Source organism: Bombyx mandarina, chromosome 11 (assembly GCF_030267445.1).
Source record: "Bombyx mandarina strain Sakado chromosome 11, ASM3026744v2".
In the NCBI taxonomy this organism is placed as follows: Eukaryota; Metazoa; Arthropoda; class Insecta; order Lepidoptera; family Bombycidae; genus Bombyx; species Bombyx mandarina.
This window is the reverse complement of record NC_143218.1, coordinates 11,674,038-11,701,918: the sequence shown is the minus strand read 5'-3', so window position 1 is coordinate 11,701,918 and position 27,881 is coordinate 11,674,038. Positions and strand designations below refer to the sequence as shown.

At 35.3% G+C, this 27,881-nt stretch overlaps 2 protein-coding genes across 2 annotated transcripts; one reads left to right on the top strand and one right to left on the bottom strand.

Annotated features, from left to right (window-relative positions):
• The first annotated feature begins 657 nt into the window (after positions 1-657).
• LOC114243666 (chromobox protein homolog 5) lies at positions 658-9,657 on the top strand. The gene is made up of 6 exons (XM_028175240.2): positions 658-1,425; positions 1,496-1,639; positions 3,876-4,016; positions 4,107-4,253; positions 5,380-5,504; positions 8,674-9,657. The coding sequence occupies exons 1-6, from the start codon at positions 1,177-1,179 to the stop codon at positions 8,696-8,698; spliced, it is 831 nt and encodes a 276-aa protein (XP_028031041.2). The 5' UTR covers positions 658-1,176; the 3' UTR covers positions 8,699-9,657.
• Positions 9,658-16,729: 7,072 nt separating this feature from the next.
• Positions 16,730-26,685, bottom strand: Vps8 (vacuolar protein sorting 8). Its single transcript, XM_028175141.2, has 9 exons — positions 26,332-26,685; positions 25,193-25,369; positions 24,289-25,098; positions 23,704-24,035; positions 23,080-23,203; positions 22,697-22,850; positions 22,129-22,328; positions 19,691-19,861; positions 16,730-18,869 (listed from the first exon to the last, which is right to left on the bottom strand). The coding sequence occupies exons 1-9, from the start codon at positions 26,419-26,421 to the stop codon at positions 17,559-17,561; spliced, it is 3,369 nt and encodes a 1,122-aa protein (XP_028030942.2). The 5' UTR covers positions 26,422-26,685; the 3' UTR covers positions 16,730-17,558.
• Between the last annotated feature and the right edge of the window lie 1,196 nt (positions 26,686-27,881).

Here is a 27,881-nt window from a genome sequence, read left to right as displayed (position 1 = left end):
ACCGGTACCCGTCCTGATAATAGGACGGGATTCCATCCCTGGGAAGTTCCCGCAGGACGTCGTCTCGGGAGACACACCGTGAGCGGTGCACAGGAGGCACCTTGCGCCACCTCACCACTGGACCGACAGCCGAGTACCGGGCGCCCCCGCACCTGGCACCCGAAAGCCCCTACGGGAGGTGAACGGGAGCTTCGCGCCCGTGCCGCCCACTCCGCCTTCTTCACGGAGAAGCTGAAGAGCGATCCTACTCCCTTTCGCGCTCCTCAGTCTCACGGAACGCCATGACCAGGTCGCAAAACCAAGTCGGAAGAACCCGAGAAGCCACATTCAGAAATTTCATTTTAGTTAGCCCTTCTAAACTTTCAAAGATCCCAAACTTTTTTTTTTTTTATTGCCTTTGTAGGCAGACGAGCATACGGCCCACATGATGGTAAGTGGTCACCGTCGCTCATGGACGTCAGCAATGCCAGGGGCAGAGCCAAGCCGCTGCCTAGAACTGTTCTCTTAATGATCTAAGCATTTAAATCTGAAGAAACGTTATAAATTAACAGAATTTAAGAAAACACACACAACTTGGCATTTCTCGTTCCTGCCAAAAATCAAAACCAAAGACTAATAAATAGCTTGGTTTAATATTACGCTGTGTTGACAAAGTAGGGAATGAAGGGGTGGACTTTCTGGCGGGAACGCGAGGAGTGATGTTGTGTGATTTGTTTTATTTTGTCTATTTAGTGTTTCTTCAGGTTTAAATGTGTGATAACGGTGGTTTATTAACTGTTTAATATCTGTGAAAGTGCACAAATGTGGGAAAATGAAACAAAGCCGCTGGACGTAGCTTCTCGGGATCCTCCAAAAACTCCACTGAAAAATCTCAGTAAATTACCACCATTTTACTAAGATTATATTTCATCCCATATCATTACATCTCATCTCATTTCAGTTAATTTCATCTCAGTTGATTAACGTCTCAAATTCTTCTCAATCTTCATTTCATTTCATATTATCATTTTTCATAAAAATATGAATATAAATTAAAATAAGATATGACTGAAAGGTCTTAGTTACCAGGTCATAAAATCCTTTAAAAAAGAATGAAGAGGTGAAGCCACCATTTTCCCTCCATTTGCTCTGCTTATTTTGTGATATTTTAAGAAGGGTCTGCTTATCAAGTTCAATATGAGAAAAATATCAAAAAATCGTACAGATGATGATGTAGTATCATCTACTAATGGATCTTTGTTAAATGACGATCAAACTGCGACGGAGAACAAAACTGTCGAATCTGTAACTGATGAAAGCGTCGATCAAAACAATGATGATTTTTCGAACACTTCCAAAGAAACTAAAAGAGGCAAATCTGGCAAAGGAAAAACAAAGAAAAATAAAGCGGCAAAAGACAAAAGTGTCGTTGAAGAAGAATATGAGGTGCGTTTGTGTGGTTTATTCCCGGTTTGTTTGTTTCCCAATCAATGTAAAGCTAACTCAATATTTGCAGGTCGAGAAAATTCTTGATTCTAAGAAGATTAAAGGCAAACTACATTATTTGATTCGCTGGAAAGGATATTCTGCAGACAGTGATACTTGGGAACCTGAGCAAACTTTGTCTTGTCCTGAACTAATCGGAAAATTTAATGAAGAAGTAAGTATCACTATTGTAACTCAGATTTTAAATTCAGGTATTAAATATATACAATTAAGAGAAGGATTCATGGTCCATAATGTATACTTAGACTCCCCGCGCACTAGGCAGCCCGGCTGCGGCAGCCAGGCGAATTTATGTATGGGAATGTATGGGAGCCCGCGCACATAAGCAGCCCGGAACTCTTGGCTGCGGCAGCCAATACAATGCGCCTGTTCGTTATGCCAAATGTTAGTTATATGGCACAGAATGCTTGTACAATCTCTTGTATTAAAAAAAAACCAGTTTGGGTGTGTATGAACATCTTTAAAATAGTTACAGTATAAGCCTTTTGAATGCTGTTCTAGAAAAAGAGGATGAATCCAGTGTCTTTTCTTTGCTTTGCGTTTTATACGAGATAAAGTCAAAATCACTCGTCGAAAAGATCATAAATTGGCATTGATTGGCTTCTATAACTAGCTGCTCAAATATTTTGGTTGCTGCAGCCAGGCTGCCTAGTGCGCAGGGAGCCTTAAAGTTCAATGGTTTATTGCAGCAATATTTTCGTTATTGTATTGATGACTGAACATTAAACAAGCTTACGGTCTAGGTCAGTCTTTCTCAGAGTGGGCGATAACGCCCCCTTGTGGGCGCTGCAGGCCTAATGGGGGGCGGTAAGAGACCTAGAAAAAATGGGGGCGTTGTGTAGAGGCTTGGGAGGCGATTTTTAATTTCATCTAGAAGGACTCTTAGACACGATTGAGCTCTTGCTATAGTGGTTTTTAAGTAGGTAAAAAAAATTGGGGGCGCTAAAAAATAATTTATTCTTAAAATGGGCAGTAGACAAAATAAGTTTGGGAACCACTGGTCTAGGTGGTGTTCACTACCTGCAAGCTACTACCCAAGCGTTAGGGCTGTCCCACCCTGTAAACAGAGTGCATGCAACTGCTTTGCATCAGAAATAGGCAAACACAAATAGTTTTGTGCCAATCATGTCATTTTATTTTATTTTATTTTTGATAAAGATAACATCTTTTATATAACATTTGATGGATGTGTATTTTCTGTATTGGAAAATAATTGTCCATTGTTTGTGTTATAGTTTCTTTTTATACTAAAGATATTGCTCTGAATCAGAAGCTGATAGTGCTACTTTTGATTGTTATATAAAGGTTTACTGCCTTTTTTAATAAAATCTATATCTGTAACAATAATATTTACCAAAAATTTAATTAAAAATATATGCTTATCTATTTGATGATATATAAAGAGATACAAGGAACTAGTACAAGTAAATGCCTAGTTTTTTGAGAAAATAAATAAGAGGGAAACCAAAGGAAACAAATGAAATTAACCAAATTATTTAACCTCACAATGGTCGATAACTCAATTCCCTTTTGAATGCCAATAGTGCAGTGTCTGAATAATGACTATTGTACAGTGTTGGTATAGGTATCAATCTGTACAGATGTGGCTTAGCGCTTGTGTGTAATGATTTTAATAAGTTAATAACATTTATAAATAAATTATTATGCTGTGAATTTAGCATTAGACTTTAATTTATTTTTAGTAATGGAAGGATTTCATTCGAGCCCTACACCCCAGCAGAGGGTAATAGGAAAGAATGATGGTGATGGTGTGAATTTAGCTTTGATTTTTGTACTTTTTTAAGTTTTTTACTTGTAAAATGTCAAATTCATCAAGTAGTGATGATGAAAACACTTGTAAATCTGAGTGAGCATGTTTCACTTCATGAAAATAGTGACAAAGAAATTAGAATGTTTACAAGTAGAAGAATGCGTATTTGTAGCGAAAGTAGTGAAATTTCCAAAAAAGAGTACTATTTTGGAAGACATTATTAACACTGATACATTTGTGCAACAGAAGGATCTGACATAAATTTTAAACTTTTAACGTTTCTTTACTTTTAAAAGTTACCAGGGACTAAGCTTCGCCTTTGTATTGTATGTAGTAATAAAATAGGAAAAGGAGTGACTTGATCTTTGCTATTTTGCGTGCAATGTAAAAAGAGAGTCCATGGGGCTTGTGTGGGGAATATTTTTGTCAATGTTTTTTTTATATATTCTAGTATATTTTCCCTCTTTCTTACTTTATTTATACAGTTATAAAAAAATATGTTTCATTGGGTAATTTAATATGTTCCTTACAAACCTTTTTATTTTAATTGTATTACTGATCAAAGAGGTGTTGATGGTAATTTTAAAAAGATTTCTTAATTTTATTACATCATTTGCAGAAGGAGAATTCTAAAAATAAGGAACGAAAACCTAGTGCTGCTCTTAAAAGAAAATCAAAAAAGACAAAAGAAACTAAAGTGCCAGCAAAAAGAACTAAATCTCAATGGGACACTAGTGCAGATGAAAATGCTGAATATGAGGTAATTACAAATAACAAAGAGTATTAGATTTAAAAACTTGACGACATAATAAATGTTAAGTTTATTATACTTCTGTAACATTATTTGCAGGTCGAGCGTATCTTAGAAGTACATCACAAGAAAAATGGAAAAAGAGAATTTTTGATCCATTGGAAGGGCTGGTCTAGCAAGTTTGACTCATGGGAACCTGAGAGCAACCTGAACTGTTCAGAACTCATAAAGAAGTTCATGGATAAAGTTAGCATTGAAATTTACTTTTTGTCATATACATTTTTTTTATCTGATTACTAACAGTAATTATCAGAATTTAAAGTGCAATATCTAAACAGGATATCCAACAGTTTCGAGATATTTCATGTTTAACACTTTAGAAAGCCATTTGCGTCACAGTAGGGTGATATCACATATTCTGTATTGTTATATTCTCACATTTGCCTTTAAAATATGGACGACTTGCATTTCTACTGTGATTGTTGGCGACGGGGCCAATCTCAAGGTAGGTGGCGGCATTTTCGTTGTAGATGTCTATGGGCTCCGTTAAATACTTAACATCGAGTGGGCCGTGAGCTCATCCACCAACCTAAACAATAAAAAAACGCGAGTCTGCGAGTTTACCATCTTGCAGAAGCAGACGGCGGGGCATGAGAGAGCGGCCTTCTTGCCGCACCAGACTGTCACCGAAATTCTTCTTTTTCTCCACTATCACCGAACCAGCAGTCCGAATAGGGATTTCTCCCGAATCTTGTCTCCTCAAATGCCAGCTTTGGGACTTGTGTGAAAGATTAAAAAAAGATGGCAGAAAGAACATCTAGCTGATTGATGACCTCACTTCCCAAGCAACAGTGGTTTTGATGACCCACCGCAGTATCACAGGGGTAGGAGTTAGCGGTATAGTCTTGATGGCTTTCGGATTTCGGCTATGATTGAGAGTCCCGCTAGTCGTCATTGTATACATCTTGTTATTGCCGTTACAGAAATTATGCAAACCCAAGTTTTAGAACAATATTTGACCTTGATTCGTCAAATTAATCAAGAATCTTTTTTACTGGTGGTAGGACCTCTTGAGAGTCCGCGCGGTTAGGTACCACCACCCTGCCTATTTCTGCCGTGAAGCAGTAATGCGTTTCGGTTGGAAGGGTGGGGCAGCCGTTGTAACTATACCTGAGACCTTAGAACTTATGTCTCAAGGTGGGTGGCGCATTTACGTTGTAGATGTCTATGGGCTCCAGTAACCACTTAACATTAGGTGGGCTGTGAGCTCGCCCATCCATTTTAGCAATAAAAAAAAAGCTTACAGGACAGTGTTTTTAAAAAAAAAAATTAAAAATTCATAATCTCTTATGTAGTAGTGTTGTATGTTTAGGTGAGCAGCGCCCGTTCATTGGATTCCCGAAATTTGAGAGTTGCTCCGGAGACTACAAACCGCTTCACGTTGCAAGATCCAAGCTCAGGGCGTCGTCTTAGTAAGAGACGTGGACAGCGTCAAAGGTAATAATAATATTAAGGTAGGATATCGTCTTTTCGCATTAAAAGTGTACAATTTCTAAAAATATTGGAAATTCAGTTAATATGCAGAATCATTTGGTATCACCAGTATTTTTCTAATAAATACTGTCAAAAGAGCGTAGTTTAGTAGTCTTAATATTTTTTTTAGTTTATCTATGTTTTGACTACTATTAACAAAATTAATACATAATTTTATCTTACTTTAAAAGACAGATAATGTAACTGGTAAAAAATAAAAAATATACATTGCAAAGATCATTACTATTAAAAATATCACATGTTAAACCTTTAAAACACTCCTGTAAAGTTATATTCTAGTCAACAAGTTCAAAAACGTGTTAAATAGACATAAAGCTCCTAAAAATATGTACGATAGCTCATTGGATGCGAAATGATGTCTACAAAAATGTTTTTTAAGGGCTTATTAGCACATAAAAAATTGCGATTGTTATAAACAAAATAAGATTTAAAAAAAAAGGAATTTGGTTTTTCCTTAATAATTTCTAAAATAATGATATTTAAGGAATTTTGAATAAAGATCCTGAAAGAGGAGGAAATTTCCAATAAAAAAGTCCCAACTCCCGGAATTCTATCTCTATTATTTATAAAAAAAAAATAACGCTGAAAATAGCGCTCCGCGAGGTCGTTACGGCATAGGCGCGCCGTCTAAAAAGCCGGTATATCACCTAAAATTTTTTTTTATAGTATTAAATAACAATTTAAAAATTTGAATAAATTATGGTGTAATCTAAACACTTGAACGAAAAAAACCTAGGTGAAAAAAAAATTTTACGTCGATTTTTCAAAAATTTACACCGTTGTTAATTAACTAACTTTTTTCCAATCTCTGTTTTTATAAATTACGGTATAAAAGTTTCAATAATTCATCTATAAATTTTTCCCTTCGTGGAGCTCTTATCATTTAAGTACTTAATAAAGTAATGCAAAAAAAAATTTTTAATCTTTATTATTTTGATAATTATAAGTTTTTTTAATTAACAAAAAATAAATTTCTAAAAAATGTTATGAAAAATAGTTTTTTTCCGTAATATCTTAATATTGCTGTTTTTGCATCTACCATAGGTATTAATTAACATTTAAAAAAAAATTACGCTATTTGTTAAGAAATTGTTTATAAACAAATACACTATTTTGGGACTTTTTAAAAAAAAAATTTACCGTCTTATTGTATAGGTGTATAAAGATTTTTAAAAAAAAAAAAATTTCTTAAATTAATGTTTTAATTGTTTAAAGTCGTTTTTTTCATATTTCAATTGTTTAAATAATTAGTTAAGAAATTATTTTTTTCTTAAAAATCATCATTGACTCTTTTCAGCGGATTAACAAAGAAATACATTTTTTTATAAATAATTTCATTGTTTACTAACTTAACAATTTGTTATAAAAATTAATATTAATCGGTATATTTTTTTTCGAAAACTACAAAAATTACAAAAACAACCATACATAACAAAATATAGAAAAAAAATTGTGTTTTTTACAGCATTTTTAGATATTATATGATAATGAAATTACAGCCGTTACATAATTTGTCAAGCTATAAATTGTTATAACTTTTAAACTATAAGAGATACGGTAAAGGACACTCAGGTCATTTTTATAAAGGATTTATTTATCTTTAAAATAAATTCAAAATCGATCCTGTAACTATTGTTTATCAGTTATTATAAGCATTTGATAAATAAATGAAAACTGATCGATAGCAGAATGTAAATGAGGTAAGTATAAATTAAATTATTACTTATAGTTTAAAAGTTATAACAATTTATAACTTGACAAATTATGTAACGGCTGTAATTTCATTATCATATAATATCCAAAAATGCTGTAAAAAATACAAAAATTTTTTTTCTATATTTTGTTATGTATGGTTGTTTTTGTAATTTTTTGTAGTTTTCGAAAAAAAAAAAAAAACGATTAATATTAATTTTTTATAAAAAATTCTTAAGTTAATAAACAATGAAATTATTTATAAAAAAATGTATTTCTTTGTTAATCCGCTGAAAAGAGTCAATGATGATTTTTAAGAAAAAAATAATTTCTTAACTAATTATTTAAACAATTGAAATATGAAAAAAACGATTTTAAACAATTAAAACATTTATTTAAGGAATTTTTTTTAAAAAAAAATTTTTATTTCACCTATACAATAAGACGGTAAAAATTTTTTTTTAAAAAGTCCCAAAATAGTGTATTTGTTTATAAACAATTTCTTAACAAATAGCGTATTTTTTTTTTTTAAATGTTAATTAATACCTATGGTAGATGCAAAAACAGCAATATTAAGATATTACGGAAAAAAACTATTTTTCATAACATTTTTTAGAAATTTATTTTTTTGTTAATTAAAAAAATTATAATTATCAAAATAATAAAGATTAAAAATTTTTTTTTGCATTACTTTATTAAGTACTTAAATGATAAGAGCTCCACGAAGGGAAAAATTTATAGATGAATTATTGAAACTTTTATACCGTAATTTATAAAAACAGAGATTGGAAAAAAGTTAGTTAATTAACAACGGTGTAAATTTTTGAAAAATCGACGTAAAATTTTTTTTTTCACCTAGGTTTTTTTCGTTCAAGTGTTTAGATTACACCATAATTTATTCAAATTTTTAAATTGTTATTTAATACTATAAAAAAAAATTTTTAGGTGATATACCGGCTTTTTAGACGGCGCGCCTATGCCGTAACGACCTCGCGGAGCGCTATTTTCAGCGTTAATTTTTTTTTATAAATAATAGAGATAGAATTCCGGGAGTTGGGACTTTTTTATTGGAAATTTCCTCCTCTTTCAGGATCTTTATTCAAAATTCCTTAAATATCATTATTTTAGAAATTATTAAGGAAAAACCAAATTCCTTTTTTTTTAAATCTTATTTTGTTTATAACAATCGCAATTTTTTATGTGCTAATAAGCCCTTAAAAAACATTTTTGTAGACATCATTCCGCATCCAATGAGCTATCGTACATATTTTTAGGAGCTTTATGTCTATTTAACACGTTTTTGAACTTGTTGACTAGACTATTAGTAAGTTTTGAGATTATACAGTTTTAATGTGAGAAGACGATATGACAAAATCAAATACCGCAATATTGCTTAATACCAATTTGTTTAAAATTTCAGGGTGCGTTATGATAATGCCGAGTAATGAATCACAAGTTGTAAAATTGATAGTTATACCAAATCTTCAAGAATTTTGTGGTATTGTGTGTGCTTCTTAATTGAATATGTGAATCATAGATTTAACTTTAATATGAAAATGACACAGTTCTCATTTTCAAAGCATATTTAAATGAAAACCAAAATATTTCTTTCAAAGTAAAAATATCTAAATGTGAATGTACAAGTTATTATTTTACTGAATATAGCTTACTCATTAACAATATAATAGTTAAAAAAAATTAAAATCAAAAAGAGTAGTTCATTATTTCATTAATATGCAAATGTACATCAAGCTATTTGAACATATTCGAATTTAAAATTATGCCTGCAAAACATTTTCCAGTTTACATGATTATTATTTTTCATGAAGATTTGATAATTTACTAACTAGTATAAATGTACTTCCTATGGATATAAGTGCAATGATTCTCGAAAATGGAGCTAAAAATATTAAAAAGTGTAATTGTGCCTATTCTATAATAGGTTAATTGTCTATTTGACTATTTTTATTGTAAGATTTCTAAGATCAAAGCATTAACAATACTTTACACAGACAGCTACAATAACGATTTTTACAAAAATAGTTTAATGCAAACTTATTGGCTCTTATGTCGAGAATTGTTTTGAATAAGGATACACATTAGTGTGTTGCAACATATTTAGTTTTGTAAAAAATATAATATGAAGTATTATGTTGTGACAAACATATAATGCCTCTATGTTTCTACTTAATTTTATATAAATTTGTTTAGGGAAGACTATATCTGTATTGAAATCTATGTTGTAATTTTTGAGAACTATTGTTGTATACGTTTTCATTCTTTTCAAGATTTCTAATGCTCCATTCTTCTCTTTTTAAGACTACGTTATTTATAAGATTAGAAAATTAAGTACGGTGTTTATATACATACTTGCAAAACCTTTAGAATTAAAAGCATTTCCGTATGGTTTGTTTTGTATATCATCATCATAAGGCATTGTTGTTCATCAACACGATATTCAACGCAAGATCGCGTCATTATATCCCTTAAATACAAGGTTTAATTTTGTAACGTGTAATGTGTAATACGCGAAACTTTATAGAAGGTTTTTTAAAAATTAGATTACAAAAATCCAAGATTTTAAAATTTAAATTAAAATTACTTCTGTATGAGCAATATTATAATTTAATTTTTTAAATACTATTATTATAACTCGTAACTTCGTTATACCAAATTAAATCTTGAAATGTCACAGACTATTTGCATTATTAACACGTTGTCTACCATGTAGGTCACCTATAATATCGTCTGTCATGAAGGCGCCTGAATTACCTAACTTTACCTTCTTTTGTTTGTTAATGTATGTTATAGTCTTTTAGGTCTCTTAGAAATAGATTTCATTCTCAGTATAAATGGATACGTCTTTCCCAAAGTGTACTAGATATACCGGCGCCTTATTACGCCTGATAGCCTTGAGAGGCTACTACAGCTACAGCTTTACCCTAACGTGTAGGTGAGCTCACGGGGCACAAACCAGAAGTGTTGCTAACACTGACCCTAGTGCTTCGCATAATCTACCACCGGATCGGAAACGCGACCCACTGAGAAGATCCGGCGAGAAACTCTGTGGGCTGTGTCTATGGATTAACTTACTCGCCGAGCCTTTCGTCGCAAGCGACGGGTTGGGCGAGGACGGTGACCAGTGCTTGAGGTACCTTGGTGACCTACATGGCAGTCAAGGTGATAAATTAAGGTCAATCTCTATTAAATCTTGACCGCGGGGGCGCGTGTTTCGACTGTTACTGGCTATTTCTACAGCGGAGCCATCGCGCGATTGGGGGTAAGGCATTAGAGGAGCCGTTCATTGTAATGTAAAGGTTGGAAGTAAGGAAGTATAGCTAATCTTACGCATACTTCACGAGGCGTATTGTGCGTTTTGTAATGGACATTTAAGAGCAAAGCGTTACGCTAAGCTTGTCTTATATTCCTTATTTTACAACACATTTTAAGGTTTAAAAAATAGTACATTTTATTTTCTTCTATTAATCTAACCTTAATTATTTTGAAGAAAAATCTATTATCGTGCAATAATAACTTTGCATAATTAAAATTTACTCAAAATATTGTCTGTTTGTTGATTGTTTTTGACTGATATGTTTTCAGACTTTAAGATGGTTTCCATTTTATAGCTTTAATGATAATATCTATTTTACTGAGATTAAACAATCATCTAAAAATAATTCCAAACTTAACAAAAAATATAATATAATAATAGTAAAATCTAAATAATTACATATTTAAAAAAAAATATGTCTAAAATAATTGTTCTTAGTAGTGACGTAATGACCAAAATTAGAAAATATTCATGTTTGAGATTGTTTTTGTCTTACATTTTCTATATTGTTATTGACGTTTAAAGAGAAAAAAATATCCGGTTTTTTGTATTGATAACACTAAAGTTGTCAATAGATTCTAAATAAAAAATTGACTATACTTATTTGGTCTTCGCCTATATCTATATATTTATTGTAGATTGAAGTCCGATGGCTGAATGAATGCTTTCGGTTCGAACTGAACATTAACTTGACGGCGGCGTTGAATTCTAAACTTTTATTAGTTACTTATTCTAATAATATCATCTTAAAATGAACGATGTCATTTTGCGCTACCGCTAAATTTATGTTTTATCAATTACATTTGCTTGACGGTAGGACCTTATAAGTCTACCTGAACTTTTCTAATGAAATTTAGTTATTTGATAAATTTTGTTTTTGGACTAGGGGGTAGGGGCAGTCGAAAATAATATCAGAAACGTCCTTACTGAAATAATGAATGGCCTCTTATACCCACGTATCTGAGGCTTCATAGTAAAAGCAACCAAAGCAACAAATATATGCCTAAAACGGGGGGCGCAATAAATAATAAATTGTATTTACAGTAATATTTTGTTTATAACTGTAACTAATACACAGGATGCGCCAACAACCGGAGTCAACCGATGTCCGAATTTAACGGGAGGTATCGTTGCAAAATCCGGAACACTGGCTTAGCTCCTAGTCCACTGTAAAATACTGATTGTTTCATTTAGGGGTTTGGCTTGTAAATAAAATGCTTTAAACTATCTCCAGCTTACAATATGCTTAGAAATATTATAAACTGGTGATATTTGCAAATTCGAATGTAAGAGACCCGGTTTCTATAAACAGTTACTGGTGAATCGTGAGACAAAAACATGAAAAATTTAAATAAGATACCTTTTTCATAAAAAATAATAATTCTACATTGAAATAATTTGCAAAGGACAATGCCCAAAAGTGGGCCAACTTCATGACAAAACTATTTATACTGGAAAAACTATGCCTTATTTTTTCATGTTGTTTAGTTTATGTATCAATATTTCCTTCACCCTGGCATTGTTTTACAAAAAAATAAATTATAATAGCCGGCAAACTTCTTGAGCACTTGTTGACGTAGTGGGGGTAAGTTTGCGCATGGTACACTCACGTGCAAAAACATTATTTACTCTGCGTCATAATGCAATTAAATTATTAAAATTTACATATGTATTTATTTATATATTTATGAGAACATCAACAAAAAATATAGGTCAATAATTGTAATCATTTAATCTTGGGGTAAAATAGATATTCCTTCTATTAAGTCAAAACTAGAGCTGTTCCCAGGTCTTGGTTCAGTTGAAGCGAAGCTGGTATTTGTAATTTTTTTTTCGTTATCATAATCTTGACCATCATCATCACTGATTTTATCACCCGAGTTGCTATCATCGTGATGAGTCGACATAGGGATCATCGGTGTAGTTTACAACTCGGTCGGTTCGGTCTACTTTTTTGTCTATAATTAATTATTTTTTGAAGATATTCGATTCGTAGTAATCGAATGTAACTTTTTTCAGTTACCAGCTTCCGATTATTTTCTGTTTTTTTTTCCATCTGAAGCCTAGCCCTTTCATAATTCGTCGTAAACTTCATACCGAGCCATTAAAATTTATATCTTCTTTAAATTTTTCGAAGTCTTTCTACGGTACGGAATCTCGCTGCTTGTTATGTAGTTATTATTATTACATCTTTTTATTACAGATTGAACGAAACTATCCATTCCGGTAACTTTCTTTTTCCCTGATCTTTTCTTACCCGGAGTCCGAAACACGGCGAGCAAGCAAGAGCCTTTAGCTTCGTTAATAATGCACCTAACAGTACACACGGATGTTTTTGTTGCTTCCGAAGTCTGTTTTACTTTTCCATATCATTCTGCCCCTGTTTTATAATGAAGCAATATACGTCGTACACAAATTTTCTACCCTTTCTTTTGAATACTACACCAGTTTGTCGCGGCATAGTGTATTTTTTATAAAAAATCAACAAACACTCAACAAATAGCAATGGCAACAAAGTCAACAAGCAATTATAACAAATAACTTAACGATTAATAACGATAGACTTTTCACTGTACGCATGCGTACTTTTGGGAGCAAGCGGAACGAGGGCGCGGTGCGGGACGCAAGGTTCGACTGATCTACCAATAACGCGCTCGATACGATTTCCCCTGCCGTCGCGCCTCACCCTCACCACCAAAGTGATCTAAAATTCGGTTCTGCGCAGTCAAGGTCATTTGCTCAAGAAGTTTGCCGGTTACTATACTTATATGATAACATCCCAAAACTGAGTGCCATAGTTTTTAAATTCGCCAATAAGCAAAGGGCACGTTAGCCCATACAGCCTTATAGTAAACCTATATGCTGACAAACGAAAGAGTTGTCAGTGACTTTAACAACAAATAAAATATAATTTTAATTCACAGACTTTTTAGTTTATTGTTGTTCAATTCAATATTTATGTATTGTAATAATAACTATTACTTAAAACCATGAATTATTTAATATTTTTAGATATTAATGATTCCATTAGTAAAAATCTCAATGGCCTACCATTACTCTATTCTTATTATATATGATCAGAGAGTTTTGGCAGCAACCTGAGTGAAGCGTCACTTCAAGTTTTATTTTAATGTTGTTTTAATAGTTTATTGTGATGTATAATATACAAATTAGGTGTTGTTTTGTGTATTAAACGTCAATAATCGTTGTTCACGATTATTGAGGCATTGGAATAAAACTAGCTAACGTAGCAGTGACTGTTTTTTTTTTTTTTTCAAGATAATAGGTCTGCGGAAATTCACGCTCACTCAATGTGCTATTCATCGAGTTGACGTCAAAACTCCCAAAAAGCAATAAAAAGAGACACACCGGCTTTTTATTGACATAAAAAAATATAACTACGACAGACTAGGCTGTATAGGCTACGCTCTTTGCCTGCTTGTTGGCGAATTTAAAAACAACAACAACAATATCGTTGCCGGCTTCCGGATTTCATTTCATTTTATTATTATTATGAGAATATAATAATAATAAAATGTACGTAAGGGCTTGTTTCTAGCAACATTAACCACAATTAACTTATTTAATACTGTAAATAATGATGAGAGCAATTATTGATTTCGAAGAAAACAATGAACAACTTAATTTTAGCTGCAGAAAAAACAGATTTCTCTTAAACCATGGTGAGAATATAAAAATCGTTTTCTGAATATGAAACAATATTTCTTTGTCTGTCAAATTAAGTTAAAACCATGATCACACGACAACTTTTTTAGGGGCCCAAACGCCAATAGAAAATGGGCATTGTCCTTTGTGGTTCTTTGCCATACAGGCGGACCTTCACCAGCTACCTTCGTCTAACATTTCAGATTCACAAAATATGAACTGGCTAAAACAAAAGCCATTAGATTAGCAAATGAATTATATTGCTTACTTTCGTTAAAAAAAGCAATTTCCCTTTTCGGCTCTTATACCCTATTCACCATACATACAATGAGCACTCTGAATAAGAATTGTAACTGAAGTGTAAATTTTTTGTATTACCTATTGTATTTTGAACACGCTGAAGATTTTTCATGAGACCAACAAGGCGTAGTGTATACTCAGCTTTAAAAAAAATAAAGATCGGCGAATTGATACTTACTTACTCAATGGGATTAGGCGTGTCGCATAATATATGAACATATTCGCATATTATCATTTCTAATGTTACAATTAATTTGTAGAGAACCCGAACTCGCAACGTATACAAGTTGATGCTTAAAAAAGCCGAGACGTTTCATGTAGCAACAAAAAAAGTTAAGTTAAACTCTGCAGAGAAATTGTTTACAATTGTTGCATGAAAAAGTATATCCGTTCTTACACACACCAATAATATATTTTTAGTAATTAATATAATGCATTTTTCCGCATTTTTTTTATATACATTGCGCGGTGCATTTAAATAATTTTGTAATGTTGAGATAATAACAAACTCAAATAATTCTCACTTCTAAATTTTAATCTAAATTTTATGTTTTAACTGGCGAAAACGCCCTATGTCGCATGGGTTATTCGTCAAGGGCGAACTCGAAGTATATGACAAAAATATTATTCGTTTTAAGTAAAACTTTACCGTACCTAGATATTATATATAGAAAATAAATTGTAATAAATCCATTGTTGTTTAATCTGAAATGCATGAAGCAATTTACCCGTTAAAGTAGAAGTATTTAACCGGCAGTGCCGGCATGACACCCTCTCCTGTTAATTTGCTATTTCATCTATTCATTATAGATCTATACTAATATTATAAAGCTGAAGAGTTTGTTTGTTTGAACGCCGTAATCGCAGGAACTACTGGTCCGATTTGAAAAATTATTTCAGTGTTAGATGGCCCATTTATTGAGGAAGGTTATATAACATCACGCCAAGACCAATACAAGCGGAGCACCAATAAAGAATGTTTCAAAATCGGAGTTTTTTCCCTTGTGAGAGCATCCGCTGCGTGCGCTCCAGAAACGGTTAAAGTTTCACTAAAATAATGTATGACAGAATTGTTCCCCTTTAAAAGATCTAAAAAAAGCCCGCGACAGCATATGTCTATATGTAAAGGTTGGCTCACTATAGCGTTTTTTATGCTAACCAAATTTGTTCTAAAATAAAGCATTATTTGTGAACTATTCCACGCGGACGAAGTCGCGGTCAAAAGCTAGTATATGATAAGACAAAGTTAAGATAATTTACTAATTCAAGTTAAAGTAATAGAGATCGAGACCAACAATGGGCGGCTCGAGAATTTTGGCAATCCAAATCATCATAACCTGTACAAAATTACAAATGAATACACGATTATATTTTTCAGCTTAAAAGTTGAGATTTTTTTCGATTGCCCTCTTTTCTGTGTAAATATCTAATTTACCACCGTTGACTTTTGACCTGAGTACAACATTTATTAATGACTAGCTGACCCGGCAGACTTCGTAGTGCCTCAATAAATAAAAGACCTAAACCTTTGTACAAAAAATAAACTTAAAACAAACAAAAGGAATCCGTCCGACGGGGGACACATCAAAGGAAAAAACAAAATTGTTATTTTTATTTAATTCCGAGTATTTTCATATTTATCTACCTTTTAAACCTTCTCTGGACTTCCACAAATAATTCAAAACCAAAATTAGCCAAATCCGTCCAGCCGTTCTGATTGGCACCGATTCGACTGAGAGAAAAATCACCGAGAACCATCTTGACTTTACACTTTCGAAATAATCAACTTTGAACATTTCTGTGTTCAGACTCCCGTTACTGAAAGAGGCCTGGAGAAACAAATAAAAAAGGCAGCTCATGAATCTAGAAATTCTTATTCGGTAATTAGAGGTGGCTTTTAATTAGCAAGCACAGCTACTATCCGATTTGTTATTGTCGTAGTAGTATTGTCGTGTTATTGTTACATGTCAAAGAGGTCCCTTAGGACCAGCCTTAGCTTGTCTAAGCAGAATACTTTTTTCAGTTTTGGGATTAATAAACCTGTTTCAAATTCTAAAATATTAAAATTTGAAAAATGAATTGCAAATTTTGATATAAAAAATCAAAAGACAAAACGTGTTTATTCTGCATATTCTTAGGCTAATTGAAGTGGGTGTTGAATTTGAAATAAAACAAATTATAATTTTCAATTACAATTAATATAATGCCAATAGATTTGAAAACAAATAACAACAGGTAAATATTAGGAGTTGTGTTTTCATACATTTTATGTTACACGTTATTTATTACCTAATTAGTTACACAATTAGACTTGGTCATAGAATTTTCTTAATTTTTTAAAATTTGCACCCAGGAATGACCTTAAGCAGCTTTCGTCATTAGGCAACCACGAGCACTCTCTCAGAAACTCGTTAGGAATGCAGGTATGACTTGCTGTTAAAAAATAACTAAGTGCCCAGCTTTCTGCGATTTCCTTTAACGCATGACCGATACCTACGTATCATTCCCGATCCTGCGTACAGAATGTAAAGCAATCGACGTCACCCAAAACACGTCATTCCGGATCCTCCCGGTCCACTAACGGTGCTTTTAGGTACCTCAAGCACCGGTCATCGTTCTCGTCGAACCCGTCGCTTGCGACGAAGGGCTCGTTATCGTCCGGATCCGGCAACTGGCGGATGGTCGGTACAGTGCCAGTTCTCCCTAGGCGAAAAATAGCGAAATGTGCCATGCACTGGCTTAGTACCGCACGACCTTACGCTCTCGCGAAAATACTGGTCACATAAGTATTGATTAAGATTTCAAGCTTCGAGATGAAACAGCCGTATGATAAATAAACGAGCGAAAATATATTATATGCTTCGAAAACATATTTTTATTTGACTATGACGTTAATATCGTTACCATTATCGTACTTGAAAGTATTACGTAGTTACATTTGATACTTTTTAATCATTTATTAACTCGAAACATCAGTTATCCTATAGCTGTCCGATGTCATCTGATCACACTGAGCCTTCTAAGTCCGGTCTCGGCGGAGCGACCAATAATAAAGTAAATTCTGTTGCTGGCGATGCCGGGCGACGTGGGGAACGCGTGTTGAAGGAGAATACATCGTCGGACGCGCGGGCGCCGCACCAACCGCAGCGAGGCTCGGCGCCGCACGTCGCGTGGCAGGCGCGGCCGCAGTGCGTCGCCAGCACCGCCGCGTCACGCGACAGCTGCGCGCCGCACCGCACGCACCGCCCGCGCACAGCCCGGCCACGACCCGCCTTTCTCAGCGCTAGAGCTAGTGCTTCGTGAGCCTCTCTGCCCATTATCCTTGCCGCACATGCCCACCCGCTTCGTCTGCTGGCAGCGCAGGCCAGAATCGCCAAAGCTACTTCTGATGATTCGCAAGTTTTATCGACGGCTGCGTCGACGGGTAAATGTGCGACCGCCTCTAAAATGAGAGCGGGAGGCGCGAACTTTGCGTTTTTCAGTAACCGGGCCCACATGTCCGTGGCCACGGCCGGAGGAACGGTCGGCGTGACGCGGGTGCACAAGTCACCGGCTTCGAGTGCGTAACGCGTTGCCAAGATTCTATCGTCGGTGAAGGCGGCCAGGCGCAGCAGGACGTCGAGCGCGGCACTTGGGTCTCCGGCCGCCTCTAAACAGTGAGGTACCGCATCTTCTGGTCCGAGTTCCCGCACAATCGAAAGGGCTTCTTCAGGTCTGACTATGCCGACGTTTTCCCGTAAAAAATTCTGGACGTGGTCAGGACGAAGAATGCACAAGTTTCGAACGTGTACGGCGGCGGCATCGCCTTTGAGATGGCCACATGTTTTTAGAGACTCAGCAAATTCTACGGCTTCGACGTTCGCCAGTGAAGCAAGAACGGTTGCGATCGAATTCTCGAAAATCTCACCAAACAAGGCGGCGGCCGCCCGCGGTCTTAGTACGATCAGTCTTGATAGATACGGTTCGATCTGCTCTTTTGCTTCCGGCCCCGCGCTAACGCGACATCTCAGGTATTCATAAAGTTCATCAATGTCAACATCCGAGGGATCTTCTATTTTAAAAAATAAAGGGAGGACGGTTTGGTGTTGTGCTTGTAGTACATCGAGGCGGCAGAGTATGCGCGGGCGGTCGTGGAGCGCGGGGCGGCGCGGGGGCGCGCGCTGCAGCAGGGCGAGCCAGGCGCGGTCGGCGCGCTCCCCCCGCGTGGCGCGCGCCACTTCCTCCAACTCCTTTAACACCTCGGGGTCGTTCGGAAGGGCCCCGGAATTTAATTGACCGGTTAAAAATTCTAAAATTTCCGTTCTATCATCTGGATGCTGAAACATAAAAAAGTTTTTTTTTTATTGTTTAGACAGGTTAACGAGCTAAAACACAATCGACCTTATGTTGAGCGGCCACTAATTTACATAAATAAGAACAACGTAAAAACCGCCGCCCACCTCAAGACAGGTATAATTCACAATTCTATAATATAATGACTGTCCCACCTAAATGGAGGAACTAATTCAAGGAAAACTTACATTAAGTCAACATTCTGTTACTTTTAGAAACCTGTTATTTAATTTTTTTAAAATGCACTATAAAAAATATAAAACACGTGTGCCATTCAGAGACTACCGCGGTAAAGCTATTGCATAGCATTTTTTATCAACTTATGCAATTATAAATCGACAATAATAATTTAATATTAAAACAACAGTAAAATAAGACCACACTATATTTATAAACATTAACTGTCCCCTTCACACTAATGACCTAGACCGCGCCAGGGAGAGATGGGCAGACTTTTCATGATGTGCATGCGGCAGTACGACGTCACGCCGCGTGCTTATTCACGAACAATACACAAGCGCAACGTGTGAATGTGTTGAACGCGAGCTACATAGTAGGCGTAGTGGGGGTGTCAGGTTATTTTCGTTACGGAATTTCTTGATTCAGTCGCCGCGCTCAAGCCCCGCGATAGAAGCTATGCAATAGCTTAAAAAACCTTAGCAATTGGGTAACGCCCTCTTCTCTAACGATACAACTTAAAAATCAGTAACAATACAGAAGAATATAATTTTTTGTTGATGTTCTGTTGAGTTTTGTATTCGAGGAGTCACTTGCTTGTGTAAATTAGGTGGGAATAAAAGATTACCGGTAAATCTTTGGCAAAGGCGAGGAGATGTCTTGCGACCCGCAGCCGGTTTTGTTTGGCGAGGGGTCCGGCGAAGGGAGGGTCGCGAGCGCTCTGCTCCAACAACCGCACCGCCGCGCTCCCGTCGTGCTCCGTCAGCACGCGCAGCGGGGACCGACCTCCCTCACCACCCTGGAGAAATCCCACAAATAGCATCTATACATATACAATAAAATTGGAGTGTCTGTGTTTGTAATATTGAAATAACCGCTTTTTACTACATGCATATGAATATATATACGGTACATACATCAAAATAACATTTTTTACAATTTTTGTCTGTCTGTCTGTTTGTTCCGGCTAATCTCTGGAACGGCTGGACCGATTTTGACGGAACTTTCACTGACAGATAGCTGATGATACAAGGAATAACTTTGGCTACTTTTTTTAGACTAGCTTCGCCTCGCGGCGTCACCCGCGATACGACAATAACCGCGGGTAACATCGCGGGACTCAACTATTCAATAGTAAAATTTAATGAGAACATCAATTTGGAAAATACGTACGTTAAAGTACTAATTGTAAGTTACAGTTTCAATTTAAAATTAAAGGTCCGCAATTCGTATTATTAATCATACCTAATACACAAATATTCATTTTTTTGCCCAAAAAGAAAATATGAAATGATCATAAAAAAACGGTGATTTCTATGTAAATTTGCATTTAGCGTGGGTCCCAAAGATTAATTCTTCAACGCACAGCGTGCCATATCAAAGCTCCGTTACGAGACAATACGACTAACAAATACGTCCAATTTTTGTTTTATTCGTCGAGCTGCAAACTTAAAATTGAAAATTGTATAATACATAGTGGGTTTTAATTTTTAAAATATTGTACGATATTATTCGTATTATTATGGAGATCGTTCGTTGACGTGTTAAGTGCGTATTTTCCTAATCGTCATTTATATAAGAGCATGGATATAGAAAAATGGGCATGAATTCGATTTTATAATCGATTTACCTGTTATCGGCGCCATGTCGGTTTCTTGACGGGAACCAAAGGGGTTTTGTAAGTGTGCATATGTATGTTTATATATTCGCCATTGTTCACTTGATTCGTAGAACTTTGTCGTAAGCGGTTTATTACTTGCGATGAATTGGAACAACTTATTTTTCAATGCGGTTTTTCAAATTAACAAGGTCTTCAAATGTATAGATAGTATCAACAATTATTGCAAGTATAAAGCGCAATGGCTGAACCCAAAATATATATAAGGACAAAGCCCAAAAGAAAAGTTATAGAAATTGTTGTTATTTTATGGTAGGTTTATTCATGTATTAATATAGCCTCCGTTATTAAAAAAAACGCGCGGCCATCACAAACAATCCACTGCCGCGTGTAATTTCAAGAATCCTCGTTATAGGCTATTACACTTGGCTGAATTCAGTCAAGTGTAATAGCATTAAGTAAGTTAGTCTACTGAATTCAGTAGCAAGGATGGTTTCTGACTGACTGATTCATTTAGAAGCCTAATTAGAAACGCATTTAGGAAGGTGTAATCGCATTTAGTTACTGAATGGTTTCATTCAGTCCTCCCATAGCTCTCCGTGCGTAAGGACGTTTTAGTTTGTTTTTTGCTTCCGAATAAAAAGTATTAATTTCGGTCGTCTTTATTTAATGTGCCAGACATTTATAAATAGCCCGACATGTTTCAGGGATAGTTTTTGTCATCAGGGGTTGAGATATTGAAGAACTAAATTTTAAATCTTGATACGAATTTCCTGTTGCAAGAAATGTTACAACCAAGCTTTCTTTTAGACTTATACTATCGTAGCATTAAATATGTAATAGTTATATAATAGACTATCGTAGGATAGTATCCTGCTTTTGAATAAACGGTGTCACAAGATTTAATATTAGGTCAAACGAGATCGAATCCATTTATAGATAATTTTTGAAGTCTGTTGGTTCTAAATCACTCATAATGTTCATATTTGCTAACATTCCGCACAGCAATAAATATTTCTTCACCGATATTCGTGTTCTAATTTTTTTTTATTTTGAGAAATTGACACAAAAACTATAAACAAAATAAAACAAAAAAAGCAAAAATTTTGTTGTTGTGTAGACAATACTGGGGTCATCCTCTTACGCACACGACACGTCTTACTTCGTCGCGTTTAAACTGACAATTGATTCAGTAATTGAATTTAGAACAGTGTAATCAGAAGCTTCTAAATTTGCTTCTGAATTCAGTCGACTAAATTCAGCCAAATGTAATAAGCCTTTTAGCAAGATTCGAGCCGAATTCTTGGTAATGGACGCGCCAACAAAATTGTGTGAAGTGGGCGCGCGCGTTCTGCGGCACGTACAGGGAAGGCACCGCTTCGTTCGTTAAATAAGGGTATATGAAAACGGTTATTGTTTGTAGAGATCAGAGATAGAAATTGGTAAACCTCGTCGGAGAGCAGCGCGTGTAGAGCGTCGTGTCTTGCTGAAGGGCGCGCATGGGACGGGAGGTCCCGGCCGCCGGCCGCCCGGCCCGCCAGCGCGTCGGCCGCCGTCACCAGCAGCGCCGCGCCCGCACACTCGCAGCGCGCGCCGCACGAGCGCCGCGTGTGCGCGCACAGCTCCCGCATCGCGCCCGCACAACCACCTGCGACGCGGTACACTTCTTTATCAGTAACTAGCGACCCGCCCTCGCTTCGCTTCGGAAACTGTAATTTATTATTGATTTCTCCACAATTTAATGTGTTTTTAAAAAAAAATGACTCGAAAAACTTGAATATTCCTCATAGTTATGTTTAAATTTTAATTTAAATAGCATATTTAGCTAGTTAATTACATATTATTTGATACCAGAGTAAATTTAAGAAGTTTCATTAAATCCCAAAATTATATTTCCTGATCGTCACGGGGTCAATTTTTCTGTAAATCACCCGATAACTTTATTGTTTATTCAAATAGACAGAAGATGGTCGAAATATCATTTTGCGTGACGCATTGTAGGCACACAGATCTCACCCAAAGCCGCGGCGACCGCACCTACACCGCGCCAAAGACCTTTCTCCCGTGTGAATACGCTCGCACGATGCGGGTCCAGAGACGTGAGGGGGAGAGAAGCCAGAACTCTCTCTACTAATTCTGGCTCAAACTCCGCCAGACGCTCAATCAGTGCCTAGGAATCACACTAATAATAACTCTTTTGATTTATGTCCCAGTCAGATCCGACATTTCACCAGATTGTAAGGTTAAGGACAACATCCAAACTGTTATTACCGCTAACTATCTACCCTCATTAATCTTAATTCTTTAACAGGAATAAAATATTTTTTTATCAAGTATGTTTGTTATAAAAATATTAATTTGGCGAGTTTTTTAATTAATTGCTGTAGGTTAGCGTGTACCTGTGTGCAATCTGGTGAAGGTGGTGCGACAGATAATTCATCGCGCACTATTGCGTCCCCTAGCGCTTCAACGAATTCTTTTTCGCTAGAACATTGCTCCCACAGTTTTCCCCATAATTCCTCGCTGGAAACACAAAACAGTGCTAGATCGTTGAATTAAATTTAACACTTAAATTTACGAAAAATCGCAATGACGAAATCGAACTGATGAAAGTGGGATAAATGCAAATAACTTTCATGATATCAAACAAAGGAAAATGATAATATAAAATGTAATTTTACCCTCCAAAACGAAGAGTATGATTGTTTTAGGACTGAAATAGGTAGTGCAATAATTTTAATGTGAGCGGGCTCAAGGCACACCCACCAATAAATAAAAGTAATAATGATTAATCATTTTTATTGGTGGTAGGGCGTGTTGTGGGCCCGCACGGGTAGGTACCGACACCTTGACAATTTTAGCCAAGAAGCTGCAATTGGTTTCGGTTTGGAGAGTGGGCAGCTCATGATGGGAGGCAGTATTTACATAGTTGATATCTATGGGCTCCGGTAAGCTGTGAGCTCGTACTCTCATCTAAGCAATAAAAAAATATTACGTACTTCTAGATAGACATAATTACTCACTTTAATCCGAATTTCAGGCATATTTTGACTGTTTGGTCGGCAATGTGTTTATTGCCTAATATATGGGGTCTGGCGCATATATTGTCAATAAATTGAGAAGCTATCGCTGTAGCTTCCGCTCCTTGTGTACCACATAACAGCCGCAGCCCTTGTAAATAGCGGCCAGACGTCAGAAATGCTTGTACTCTCGCTAGAAGATCGCGTGGTTTGACCCGCACCACACCTTTTCGGCCTAATAAAGATAGTGTACCATTTGCGATGGATGCTCCTCCCAGAGCATTGACGCCAGCTGTACACAATGCTCTGGAAACACGTCCGTCTGTCCAATGACCCTACGGTATCAAAATTAAAAGATAAGTGACAAACTTCTTTTGTGTAGATGAGTAAGCAAGGTGATGTTATCATAGACCATAGTAATCACAAAGCCAACTAATTTATGATATATAATACCAGCCCGAGTTACTTGGGGATTGTGATTGTAAGATGGTACCAACCCATGAAGACTTATCACAGGCCTTTCCACAGTTCTTCAGTACTCATTAGATTTCATTAGATCAGATCAGAATATGACTTAGTTAGACTTACTTTAAAAAATGCTGAAGCATAAACAGGTTCAATGTAAGATAAATCTAATGGTTTATCGTATTCATCTCCCCAAATTCGTAATTTCTCATCCGAATCTAGAATTGCCAGATTTCCTCCCAACCATCCGAGCCATAAAGGCGGCATTTTTAGCTCAGCCCGGTGTAGCGGTCGTAATGATATAGACGACCCTGTAATGTGAACTGATAGCCATTGTAAAGTATTAGCGCGGGCGCAGATCAATATTCGTTTATCTGTCTCAGACCATTCTATAACAGGAAGAGTATCAGGAGGACCACTCAGTTTCACCCCTGCGGCGCAACCACCCGCTACAATTATTACACGTGAAAGTGTTGCGAGTGCTAATATACGCGCATCACGTGCTGACATGGCAACGACTTCTCCTCTAGCACCAGAAAATAAGCAAGAAGTACGTGCTGAACGAACTCCTAACGGTCTTGAGAATTTGATCAACCAAACTGATCCACCTGTATCAAGCGCAAGCCCTGAAGTACCTGCCCATGTTACTCTTAAAATACCCCATAATTCACCACCCAGAGTTAAACGCCTTAGTACTGTTCCTTTAATACTCTCATATTGACATATGAGACCTCTTGCATATCCAGCAAGAAGCCGTGTACTATCCTTGTTGTAGGATAAACAAGAAACTGCACCAACGTCTGTATTCTGATCACACACCCATCTTAAAGTTTGTTCATAGAAAGAAAGGAGATGACCATGAGCTGTTCCTACAGTTAGTTTTCCCTCTGTGCCAGTACTTAAGACAGTAGCAAATCCTGTTGAAGACCTCTCCTGTAACCAAGCAACAAAACTGTTACATTAATGTAAAACAAAATATGATAATTAATTTTTGTAGTGTGTGCAAGCTTTATATACTTTGTAGTACCTGTGCTTGTATAAGTTGTTGGGAGACTGCTTGTAAAAAATCAATCTGTAGTGGTGAACAAGAAACTGGTTCTTCTTTATTTTGTACATTTTTAATTTCTTCTTCTTCTGACACACACAAGACTTCAGCTAGTGTTGGTGCATCAATGGCAGGGAGAGCATATTCTATTTCATCTAGCTAAAATAATAAACAATCATTCCTTATATTTACATCTGTCACTTGTATTCATCCATTACTGTGTTCAAACTCAAACATTACTGAAGCTGAACATTGTGCCACTTAATTGGAAACATAGCTTGCCTCCAAGCATTGTTGGATTAACAAATTATACAATATTTCGCCATACAATTCAGTTACAAGGCAGTTGCAAACTGATGTGGGTTCTCTCATTCATCAAATTTTCTATTACATTTTGTAAAAATAGGCATCACACAGTTGTCTTAAAACTTAACATAATTTGGAAGGATAAATAATATTATATTATTAATATTAATAATAATTTGGAGTTGAAGTGTACTACTGGGCTGGAGGCTTTTTCAGTTTCACCAGGGTAGGTGGGAGAGCAAAGGATCAGCCAGGAAGGAAAGGATTAGCTAACAGCTGCCCCAGCACCTTCAATGTGGACCTAATAACTCCAGAGCAGCTGCTTGGTGACTGAATCTAATACTGGATCGGAATCACAATCCGCTGAAAAGATCCAGCGAGAAACTCAGTGGGGTGATGTATGGGTATGTTTACCAGAGTCCCTAAGCCTACTTCTAGTATTAGAGCTGAAGGGGTCTAATGTAAGAGTTATTGGACTGAGGGATCTGTAAGGATGTGTACACAAGATCTAAGTCTCAATCATATCTTAGCCTATCAGTTGTTTGTTGTAACCAGCAGAACAAGAGTAAAAGTACTTGTTCAAATTACAGAGCCACTATAGCCACTTAGTTTAAGTTCAATCCGCCCATTTTATTTTTATTTTAGTTGTCTCTACTAAATGACATGTATTCTTTTGCTACAATAAAGATAGAAGAATATTAATATTTTATTCATTAGCATTCTGAATGCATTTCGAGTAATACAAAATACATAATATATTTTGATTAAATAATTGCTGAATCTGCAAATTTTATTAAGTTACTATAAAAACTCACCTCTTCTATATCTAGATATTGAAGGCTTTCTACGGATTCTAAGTCAGAATCTAACAATGACTGAACAGACGGTGTTTTTAGTAGATCCATTTTAAAAACTGAACATTACAAGATAAATCATAGTATGAATTATGAATAATTCCGAATTCAGAGTCACAGTTTACGTCTGTGGTATTACTATTTAAATTTAATAATCAGTGACTACTGTTGTTACCCCGCACATGCGATGCAATAATCGACTTGGTGTATATTATAATGATAGTGATAAGCAATGATTACATTTCATGTAAAATTAATAGGGTACCGCGTAATTAAATTAATTCTAAGTGAATTCTTTATGGCTAAAATGACATTAGGTACCATGACATGGGGTAAATTGGGATCCTGGGGTAAATTGGGACAAACCTGCGGAAGATTCTCAAAGTACCTGTAGCACGGAGTCTACCTAATTTTGTTTATGTTAATATTTATCAATGTATAGAAGAAAAACCAAGCTAACTATGGAAGTACTAAATATGAGTTAAGTTGGTCCCAAAAATTCGTCAAATTAAATTGAAAATAGTGGTTGAAAAGTGCGTTTTAAAACAGCTTACAAAACTTTTAAAAAAAGTAATATTATCGTTGTTTTTTTAATAAGATCACAGTTTATATAAGTTTTTAATACACCTGGAAATACCACAACAAACTCTAAGTTGCAATATTCTTATTTTAAATACAATATTTCGACAAAATAAAAAATGTATATTTTTTCCTTTCTTTTTGGGGAAAATTGGAACGTAAGTAGGGTAATTTGGAACGAGACTGGAAAAAATTGGGACGAGAAAACACAAAATTGGAACGCCAAAAGACAAAATAGGGATGGCTTGTTAGGGTTGTCACTGATATCTTATAATAAATTTTTTAGCCTATACTATCACTTAATTGCGTGATGTAAAGAAGGTTAATGTGTTTATCAGTTAGTTTATGTAAGTATTATAGGTAAAAGAAAAGTATATATATAATTACTTTTTTTTCGCGACATTTACCTTGTAATATCTGCCCGGTCGTATGTTCTTTATAGCAATAAAAAAAATTAAAAGTTAAAAGAACTCAAACGAATCAAAACTTTTGTTATTTCAGAATCTATTCACGCGTCGAATCTTGATTTTGTTAACATTCACAACGCACACACAAATAAAAACAGGCCTCAGATTTTAAGTGTAACATTAATAAAAAATCCGAGATATCCAATTATGAGTGAGTGAATTAATTGAGTTTAGTTATTTAGCTGAGAAAGAATTTCTTTTATTTTTGTTATTATAGGCAGTAATCAGATAAATCTGCTTTTTTATCTTATTCACCTGATATCTTACTCTTGCTCAAAGATTATTTTGAAAATGTTGATTAATAAAATTGTATTATTGCATTTCCAGTCCTTTTGTTTTCTATTTTTTATTCTATTTTATGATTTTGTTTCAGAGTTGTGATTTTTAAGGAAATTAAATAATAATTTTCTAAAATATAACATGCACATACTTTTTCTGATCATTGTATTGTTGATTATCATTCAC

Coding starts and splice junctions, on each gene's coding strand:
- LOC114243666 (XM_028175240.2), top strand. CDS start 1,177: ATGAGAAAAATATCAAAAAATCGTACAGATGATGATGTAGTATCATCT. Junction 1,640..3,875: donor TCGGAAAATTTAATGAAGAA/GTAAGTATCACT, acceptor CATCATTTGCAG/AAGGAGAATTCTAAAAATAA. Junction 4,017..4,106: donor ATGAAAATGCTGAATATGAG/GTAATTACAAAT, acceptor CATTATTTGCAG/GTCGAGCGTATCTTAGAAGT.
- Vps8 (XM_028175141.2), bottom strand. CDS start 26,421: ATGGATCTACTAAAAACACCGTCTGTTCAGTCATTGTTAGATTCTGAC. Junction 25,370..26,331: donor AATATCTAGATATAGAAGAG/GTGAGTTTTTAT, acceptor TTATTATTTTAG/CTAGATGAAATAGAATATGC. Junction 24,036..24,288: donor ATGCTTCAGCATTTTTTAAA/GTAAGTCTAACT, acceptor TTGATACCGTAG/GGTCATTGGACAGACGGACG.